This window comes from Prosopis cineraria, unplaced genomic scaffold, assembly GCF_029017545.1.
Source record: "Prosopis cineraria cultivar Desert tree isolate PC_DT_omini unplaced genomic scaffold, ASM2901754v1 PC10, whole genome shotgun sequence".
NCBI classification, from domain to species: domain Eukaryota; kingdom Viridiplantae; phylum Streptophyta; class Magnoliopsida; order Fabales; family Fabaceae; genus Prosopis; species Prosopis cineraria.
Window position 1 is genome coordinate 27,866,310 of NW_026555341.1, and position 10,162 is coordinate 27,876,471.

General features: G+C 33.5%; 1 protein-coding gene across 2 annotated transcripts; it reads left to right on the plus strand.

The window, feature by feature from the left end:
• Positions 1–218: 218 nt before the first annotated feature.
• LOC129321451 (probable WRKY transcription factor 57) lies at positions 219–9,213 on the plus strand. Of its 2 annotated transcripts, XR_008596006.1 has the most exons (5): positions 219–853; positions 2,588–2,731; positions 3,514–3,974; positions 8,067–8,327; positions 9,068–9,213. XR_008596006.1 is itself a non-coding variant. In XM_054967215.1 (4 exons), the coding sequence occupies exons 1-3, from the start codon at positions 435–437 to the stop codon at positions 3,950–3,952; spliced, it is 1,002 nt and encodes a 333-aa protein (XP_054823190.1). In that variant the 5' UTR covers positions 219–434; the 3' UTR covers positions 3,953–3,974; positions 8,067–8,525. The 2 variants fall into 2 exon arrangements, 1 of the variants encoding a protein (XP_054823190.1); XM_054967215.1 differs by lacking the exon at positions 9,068–9,213 and having other exon boundaries at positions 8,067–8,525.
• The last annotated feature ends 949 nt before the right edge of the window (positions 9,214–10,162 follow it).

Here is a 10,162-nt window from a genome sequence, read left to right on the forward strand (position 1 = left end):
ATATATTTTTATTTTTTATATTTTTTATTGATATTAATAACTTTGATAAAAATGACTATAAAAAAAATTGGCAGAGCATTTTTTTTTATTTTTTTAAATATTATTTTTATCTAACACAAATTTAAAAAACAAAAAAAAAAAAAGAAAAAATCTCTTTCTTTCTCTCTCCCCTCCTGCACTGTATGTTACTGTGTAATGACGAGACAAAGCTTTCAAACGCTTCATAAAGTTCAAAAACTACGCGTCCCTTCCTTCTCACAACGATCAGCAAAAAACCCTAAAACTTTCTCTCTCTGCTTCTTTCTCTTTCTCTCTTCCTCCGAGTTTTCCCGGAATATCCTTTCCTCCTTTTATTTTCCGGGAATTCCGATTCTGCTTGCTTTGCTTCCTTTTACAGATTAAATCACACTTGTCTCTCTGTACGTTTTCCATGAATGGAAGACAAAGACAAAGCAGTATCATCCCGCCCTGCAATATCTCCGACTGAGTTCACCACCGACTCTTCCAGCTGGGCACTCGGTCCCGATGACTCTGACGGCGTCTATTTCTTCTCAGGAGACCGAGACGCCAGCAGTATACTCAGCGAGTTCGGGTGGAATCTCGAACCGGAGGAAACGCACCGGATCGGTGTCGATGGTACGTCTGATGTGGCGGGAGGAGAAGGAGGGGGCGGAGGAGGAGGATTGTGGTTTCCAGATCACTCTGCTCCGGGTGGCTCGACGGAACAAGCTGAGAAAGCGAACACGGTGGCAGCCGATGCGTCCACGTCGAATAATCAATCGGTGTCTTCGAGCTCTAGCGAGGATCCGCCCGAGAAGTCCACCGTATCAGATGAAAAACCGCCGGAGATACCGTGAGTGGGTTGTTTGTTCTCCCTCTCGTTTGATAAATTCGTAATTAGGTCGAAATTCAGGGGTAGACATAAACGCTGTCGTGTTAAAATAAACGAAATATTGCAATCAAATCAGAATCGTATCAAGCTGCGCCTTGTTTGTTTGTGCTCATTTAACTCTCTGTTCCTTGGGGGAGAGTGCAATCCACTGTCCGTACAATCTAGAACCTGGCCACACAGGAATACAATATGGAGTATTCTCTGCCAGTTTTTTCTTCTTCTTCTATTAACTTTTTTTTTTTGGGCGGGGGGGATGAGTTAGAGTAAACCGAAAGAAAGTTGAGCCACTTTAGGACAACAAGATTGGGGTCCGAAGAGGAAGACCCTGTCGTCTTCTCGGGTCATTGAAATTTTGGCCCGCAAGCACCGCCGTTATTGCGGCGGGAATGGCGTGGTCGAACCCAACCAAAAATATGCCGTTTAAGAAGTTTTCTTACTGTACGTAGTAGGCATTGTTTGCACAAAAGAAGGAATGATGGGAGAGAAATATACACGATGCATTTTCTATTAGTAGTAATGACTGGCGGTTTAAAGACATCAATTCTGTGTTGAGGATTTAAATTTATTTTTCAATTAATATCTAAAAAAGTTATTTTTATTTATTTCAAGATGATGTTGTGGTGCTTAAAAATAGAGTTTCTTTTCTTTTCTTTTTTTTTTCAGTAAAGGGCCTAAAATAGAGTTGGCCTTAGTTGATCCCCAGTTTATTTGATGACCTTTTTCGGCGTGTAATTTGAATGAAGATAGCTCGGTACGTATATGTAGCAATTGTCTAGCGACGTGTGTTAAAGAGGGGTATTTTCTAGTTGAAAAGTTTTTAATTTTATTTTGGAATTGATGTTTAAATGTGAGGACAATGTAGTGTGCTCTTAAAATAGAGTTTATCTCAGTTGATGCCCAAAATAATTTTTCTAGCGTGCGTGCGTGTGTATAGTACTAACAAAAGTGTCTGCTTGTGATTTGTATTTGCCTATCAATTTCATCATCTTAGCTTCAAGAATGCTTGTGTGTGGTTCTGGTTAAAAGGCGAGCTGTTGCTTCTTTATATTTGTGTTTCTGTAGCGAGATTACTGTGATGTGTATATATTTTATGTTGGCTGTGGTTTAAAATCATCAGTAATATCATAAGAGGTAAAACAATTGTATTGCACCTGTCATTTTTGGCTCTAAATGATACAAGACTGATCATTGCGTTGGGTAGCTTTATGTAGGTTTCTTTTATGCACAGCACAGTTTCGTTTTGCTTTGGTGCATACAAATTGATTCTATGATAATTTAAGATTGTGGTGGGATAATTTAAAATTCGCCCGTGCGAAGAAAGCTGATTTTCCCCCCATATCACGTCATCGAAGTGGTTGACCATTACATACATACATACATATATTATATATGCCTAGACAGGACTTATTTAAGGATATTTATCACTTTCACCGACGTATATAATGTATAATTAATGATAAGGAATGTTGATAACTTTTATAGTATCCCATTCGCTGCATGGATTATCTTCAATTTCTTTATAGTATATATTCATATATAGCGAAATACGGTATATAGCTATTAAGAAGCTCCAATTCAATGTCTTCTTTACTATATACTCATCGTTTATGATCTCATATATATATATATATATGCTTGAATTTTCAGTACTGTGTTTTTTTATTTTGACAAATAAATGTAGGTGACATTTTGTAGGAGTAAAAGTAAAAAGAAGGGGCAAAAGCGAATACGGCAGCCGCGGTTTGCATTTATGACTAAGAGTGAGGTTGATCATCTTGAGGATGGCTACAGATGGCGCAAGTATGGCCAAAAGGCCGTAAAAAATAGTCCATTTCCTAGGTGGGGTATCTACATTTTCTTTATAAGTAAAATTTTTAATTAACCAAAACTTAATCTGGGCTATCATTACTCGACCTTTCTGTTCTAAATCTTCCTTTGATCGATATGTCAAATAATTTAAAATCTTATATGTCTTTGAAAGCATAATGAGGAGGAAATAATCACGGTAGAGTTGAATGATGATAACAATTAGCATCTAGACTTGCGCAATGGTTGCATCATTCACCCATCCTAATATTTGCCAAACAATAATACGATGCTTAATGTGTTCTTTATATTTAATTATTTATTTATGTTTGAACATGAAACTTCTTGTCGACTACTCATATTCTCAACTACGGACACAGATTCCATATCTATTCCATTGTACGGATTAGTCTCTGCAATTGCCTGCACAGTAGCTCACTATACTTTAACTGGAATAATTTGCCCAATAATTACTTAAACATGATCTCAAATGGTCTCACTTATACTCCGGAAAACTTTTCTAAATGAGATCAAATTAATCAGGATGTAGTTTCAAAAAACTTTGTAGAAATAACATACGACTAGCATTTAGCATTTGTAACTGCATGTGTCAATCTGATCCTCTTCTCAGATATGTTAATTTAGAGGTGCTGATATCATGTATTGCACAGAATGATGAATGACCTGAATTATTTATATTTTATATTGATTGTCAATGACACAATATTTGCATATAATGGAATTCTTGCTGACCAGTTGATGAACTGGTTGAAATTGAACCTATATGGTTATGTGGTTAATTTTGGCACATGCAGGAGCTACTATCGTTGCACAAACAGCAAATGCACGGTGAAGAAAAGGGTGGAGCGATCTTCGGACGATCCCACCATTGTGATAACAACGTACGAAGGCCAACACTGTCATCACACAGTTGGGTTCCCTAGAGCAGGAGTATCAATCATGAGCCATCATGAAGCTGCCGCGGCCTTTGCCGCAGCCGGCCAGTTGGCTCCTACAATGTCACAGTTCTATCATCCGATCCAATTACCAAGAGAAAATGCTAGTACTCTTTCTTCTCGGTCTCAAGCTCCTCTTCCTCCTCATCACCAGCAGCAGCAGCAGGCGCAGGATCATGAACCAGCTGGAGTATCGTCCAGCACTTTAATGTGTCCAGATGATGCAGCCTCGCAGCACCCTCCCATTGATCAAGGACTTCTCGGAGACATTGTGCCGCCAGGAATGCGTAATGGATGAGGAGGGAGAGACATGACGCATGGTATATATATACACACAACTTCGCATCTTTAATCTATCATCTTTTAATTTTATATAAATATTTATATATTTCTTGTGCGTAATAAAAAAAAGGGGAATCTCCCTCTATGGGGAATAGGGTACTTGTTTTTATGGGTTTTTAAGGAAACTCATAATTGTTGCCATTAATTAACTAGAAGAAATATTTACATAAGAAAAAGATTATATGAAATATTTCCAACCAAAACATGATCATTTTATATATATATGGTTTTTGTTTTTTAAATAATAAATTACCAAACGCATAATTCTTGCAAACAAGTATACCCTTTATAGCTCGATCTGACATCAGTAAATTATTATTTTTAATTAGAATTCTTTGTATATGATATAACATCACTAGAAAATGCAAAACAGCAACGCGATATAACATCATTATGAAATATGAAATTAATAATGGCTACCTGTCATTTTCCCTTCTAGTTGGATAAATGTTTAATTTGGTGGACAAAATGTAGCAAATTTAATTAAATTCAGTTCTATATATTATTTTTATTTAAGTTCTTATTCCCTTCAAAAATCTTGAAACTTAGTTTTGTATTCATTAATTAAATTTTTGTTCTAATTCAGAGAGATTATTAAAATGATACTATGCATACGCTTGAAGAGTAAAATAGCCAAAGTGATGTCTTAATTAATTAATGTAATATTTAATCAGTTAATGACTGCTAGGGTACAGAATTTAGTGTGTTCTTCATGTTCTTTTTGCTGCTGTGTGGCAAGGGGAATCTGTAATCTGTTATAATACTCTGCTGTTTTGAATTATATAAGATAACTTTAAAGGTATTTTTTTATCTTAAAATATAAGATAACTTAAAAAAAATTATTAATGATATCTTGTTAATATTATTTTTTAAAGTGAAGAGGGAATTAAAATAATATTGTAGTGTAAGAATTATAGCTTTGTTTTGAAGAGAATTTGTAAAATGTTATTATTAAGTTTTATTGATATTTATAATTTTATTAATTTTAAATTGTTTTATAATCTGAGAAGAAGGATTATTTGAGAGCTGCCTTTGGAAATTAAATTACTCTCTGATGCTACTACCTAAGAATAAGATGCTGATGATAACAGCCTAAAAAATAACAATGTAGGCGTTTGTTGTGGTTCAATCAGTAACTTGCGCACTGAGTTGCGTGTGGTCTGAGTGCTGCTTTTATGATTTTTTTTTTTGTTTTTAAAATATTGTGTTGGCAATGACGAGGACAGTTGTCAATTTCTAGATCCTCTAGTGTCTATTTTTGTCTAGATGGAATCTCGACTAACATGCTAATCAAATGTTAAATGGGTATATTAAATTACATTTAAAATTAAAAAGTAGTGGTGTAAATTGATTAGTTGGTGGTAAGTCTCTAGCTGATTCATAATTGCAGTCATTTATAGAAGTTGCTTTTTTTTTTTTTTAACTTTTACTGGTAAAAAGTTCTATGGGATGATAAAAACAGACACAGGACACGGAATATTGTTTATCATGCTATGCAATGAATATTACTGTTGATGATTATTATTTTGTTTAGATAATTTAATTATTGAAACAAATGAAACTTTATGCGTTAACTGTATCAGGAAATGAAATTTGTTAGTTATTAGTAGTATAACAACAGCACATTTGGCAGTCTGCTGTTTAGATTTTGTATTTTCTCCGTTTTTATTTGTAGGAGAAAAAATTTATATCATACAATTTAAAAGAATGAGTTAACTGTATTAATTATATTTAAAAATAAAAGAATTTGACTATAATACTTTTTATTAATTGTATTAATTAATTTTTTATTAATTATTTTTTATGATTATGAATGATAAAATTATGAGAAATAATTTAAAAGTTTGCAATAAATATTTATTAAAAAATATGATTTTATTTAATGATAAAATTATGACAATTTAAAAAGTTTGCAATAGATATTTATTAAAAAATATGATTTTATTTATATAAAAATTAAGTTAAAAGTAATAATTTTTTTTTACAAATAAAAACGGGGAAGTAATAATTTTGTATGCTTATTTTTTTTTTTTTTTGGCGAACCTTAGAAGTTAATTTTAAGATTAAAAAAAAAAGGAGAATCACATTCAACCCAAAAAATTGAATTTAAATTTTTATCTGTTGTATTTTGAGTAACATTAATTATGCATAAAATAAAAGTAAAAAATTAGATTTCACACCTAAAAGCTCATGGAAGAAGTAAATAGTTGTATCTTATGCAGATTCATTGGATAGTTACCTAAAACATTTGCAGAATTGCAGAATTATAACATGGTTAAGATGCTTGTGATTGATTGACTTGAGGAAGTGGTCATGCATCATGATTGCCGACATGCATTTGTCTCTGTGGCTAAGAACTTCTCTAATAGTCGTCTTACTAAAGATTGTGTCAGTGACTCAGTAGACCTACCCTTATCTTGATAACTACCCACTTCCTCATCGTTGCTGTCTTGTCATCACCCTTGAAAGTTGAAACATCCTTTCTTATAGGGTAACGTTCCACCAGAGACCCCACCCACACTATTTTTTTATTATTATTATTTTGGGTGACTATTTTAAATCTGTTACTGTTCGTCATCTTCTTCTACACCCTTACAAATTAGCAAGAGATCAGTTCCTATATGTAATTGTTTGCTCACGTAAAAGAAAGCTTAATTCTTTGAAGGAAACTTCATGATACCGAGACTTGCTTGACCTTTTATTTACCATTGCTTTTCTCTTAAGTCCATAGGAAGAAAGGATTCATTGAATGGAGTTTCTTCCTTCTGTTTCTTTCTTTCTTTGTTTATATATGCTGCGTGTGTAGAAAGGTATGTTTAGCTTTACAGAGCGATAGCTTTAAGTTTTAAACTGTTAAACTTTTTGGGAGCAGTGGAGAAAATCCCTCGCTCCACGGGTACGAAAAATTTAACGCAGCAGCATGCATCCCACTTATCTTTTTGGGGCAAATCGAGAAACTTTGCGGGTCTTTAGCCACCTTTAGAATCTCATTTTGACCTTTATTATAGGCTCCATGTGTGACACTCATATATAGGAGAATGACATGCTGCGGTAGAAGAACGAGAGGGCTAATTCTCTTATTTGAAGGAAACTGTTAAGCATTAAAAAATACAGAGAGAAGAAAAAAGTGGGGAGGAGGGGAATGAGTAAGTAGGCCCCCTCACTCTCTCTTCTCTCTCATACTTTTATTGCGATGGGATCCTCTCTGATGGAACCAGAAATCAATTTATCTTCTTACATTATATTATTCATTCAGTTCATGACGATGAATCAATTTGATGTACAACAACTCTTGAATGCTGAAGTCAATCAATTTATGTACAGTCGTTTAATTTGTTTGAGATTTATTCATGCAAGCTAACTGCAGTTTTAGAATGTTCATCTTAATGTACCAGCACCATCCTGAAGAGTATGGGACTGGGAGCTAGCTAGCTTCTGAAAGAAAAGAGAAGAAAAAAGAACTATAAGTTTTACAGCTAGTATTTTATATGGCTTTGATGAACTTGATCGTGAGTTGAATGCGAGCAGTAAATACGAAGAGTGAGTTCCACCCAAAAAAGTAAATAAAAAGTTGGGGATTTGATGGATGTACTAGCTGGTAGCTACCTCTTATGCTTAATAAAGAGACATATTTCGTTGGGTATGTGTTTATTATATTATATATATATATATTTATATCATTCATGGACCAAATTCATGAATGAATTTCCCATTTCAGAAGCTTCAACGCATCCATTAAAACAAAGTTCTGAACTCTGTCAGTGTAATTATCTTATGGAATATTATACCTAAATGACTGGTGGCTTAGCTATGTAGAGCAAGGATGGTGATAGGTCTATCGTCTGTTATATGCTCATCTCGATTCTCGCCAGTAGTGGTGGATGGTCCAGCACCATTAATGCCTTCGCCCAACATGATGTGATGAACCTGATCACACTGTTCATACACGCATGTTACTTTGATGGCTCCCTGTCAGAGCACTGTTCTCTCTATTTCTTGACTGATCTGACTCTCTCTCTCACACTGTGTTAACACTGTTTGATGGGTCAATTATATCATTGTCATTTCAGATCAAGCAAGAGTTGAAGACGGCCAAAGCTAGTACAGGAAGAGAAGGGGGAGAGAGAGAGAAAACTGGGAATAGAGAGAGAACCAACTTGGGTGGATTTGCCTTACATTCCCTGAACAAGTAGGCCACAGGGGGCACCCATTTTTTCAGCAGCTAGCTTTTTCTCTATCGACGAGCATCAGATTCCTTACTATTATTCATGCATGGAAGTCCCATATACAGTACCAGCAGGCTCTACCTATAATACCTATATAGCTACCAGGTAACTTCACTCATTCCGGTTCAGCCAAAGCTTAATTTATAGATATATATATATATATATATATAATCATAACGAATATATAATCTTCATATTATTCAATTTTAGTGAACATATGGTTCATACATATACAATATGTATATTTATTTAACAATTGGGCCTGTATATATAGCTAACTGATGTAGAATTGTTGATTTTTCCCCCCTGGGTCTTGAGCTGGTTGTTATCTGCTTCAGTGTAATATATATATATATATATATATATATGTATATATATATGTTCAAATCGCTGGATAATAATGGATACCCCTAAAGCAAATAGTTCGCTTTTTTTTTTAAAAAAAAAAAATAGAGACTGACTCCTCGTGTCATCGGCTATATCCTAACATGAAGGTGAGGTTTGATTAAAGATGTAAAATCATTGAAAGGATCATGAGATAAACAATAGCTAACAGATAAGCACATTGGTTAACTTTCCTGTACGTAGTTTAGTGTTCACCCCTCATGCCACTGTTAGTTGAAATAAACGCCTGGTGTTCTATAGTAGTATATCTTGGACCTGACAGAAGGACAACTTTTTTCCCTATTTTTGTATGTAAAGAAAAAATTCCTGTCAGTTCAGCTGTGCGTTGCTTTACTGTAACTTGAAATTTTTTTTGGAAATAATTATTTGCTTGATATACCGATGTCTGCAGTACGTATATGAAGCACTAACTGCACCAAATTGGCTTTCCTCTGCTGCAGGGATGAGTAGAGGAGGATCTTTGTAGATGTGGACATATAAATTAGATTTGGTATTTAGATTCGATAATTTTTAAAAGTATATATTTAATTTAAACAATTTAAATTTATAATATAGGAATAGTGGGAAAATGAAGTAGATGGATAGAAACCTACCCCTATTACCACAGATCCTTCTGATTGATGAGAAGAATTTTTAATTTGATATAATTAATTAAAGTAAATTGAAAGTACTAGTGAATATATATATATATATATATATATATTAGTGGAAAGTAGTGAATATATTTGTGTGAGTAGTGGGAATATAGGAGTGGCATGGGTACGTAACTGTGAGGTGGGGGTTGGAAGTTGAAGGAGAGAGGGCCAATGCATTGCAAAGCAAGAGCGCAATCAGTTGCGCGGAAATCGAAATTGCTTCAAAAGTCCTATCCCCGACATTGCTTGCTTTTCATTGGACAATGGAAAAAAACACACACTCCACTACATTATACTAGGCTTTAAAATCATTATTAAAAAAAAAAAACTCCATGGATCCACCTGTTTAAGGTTTTTTTTAATGAAAATATTACTTATTCTTATAAAAAAGGTTTATTTGATGATATTTGTTCAAACTTTTAAAAATAATAAGAACATGAAAAAAAATCAACTCCAGTGGGTAATAAGAATATGTCCAAAACTTACAAGGACATAGAATTAAATCTTACTATTAATATGATAATTTTGTTTGTAAGTGATTTGTAAGTATGTGTAAGTATTGTTAGTCAATTCTTAAAATTTAACTCACCTAAGTTTTTGTTCATAAAAAGATTAAGAATGTAAAAAAATAAAATAAAAAGGAAGGTGTTCTTCTAAAAATAATCTTATAAAATAAAAATATAGATATAGTAAATTATTTTTATATATAGAGATCCACGACAATGTCAAAATTTTAAAGTAGCCAAATATTATATTTTTTTATCAAATCTGGATAAAATAAATCTTTTTATAAAATTTTGAAATTATTCAAGAATTACTTAGGATATGTTTGAGAGTATATGATAGGACAGAAAAAAATGGTTGTTAATGGACCAAAATGGTTGGAGTAGAATGGAATAG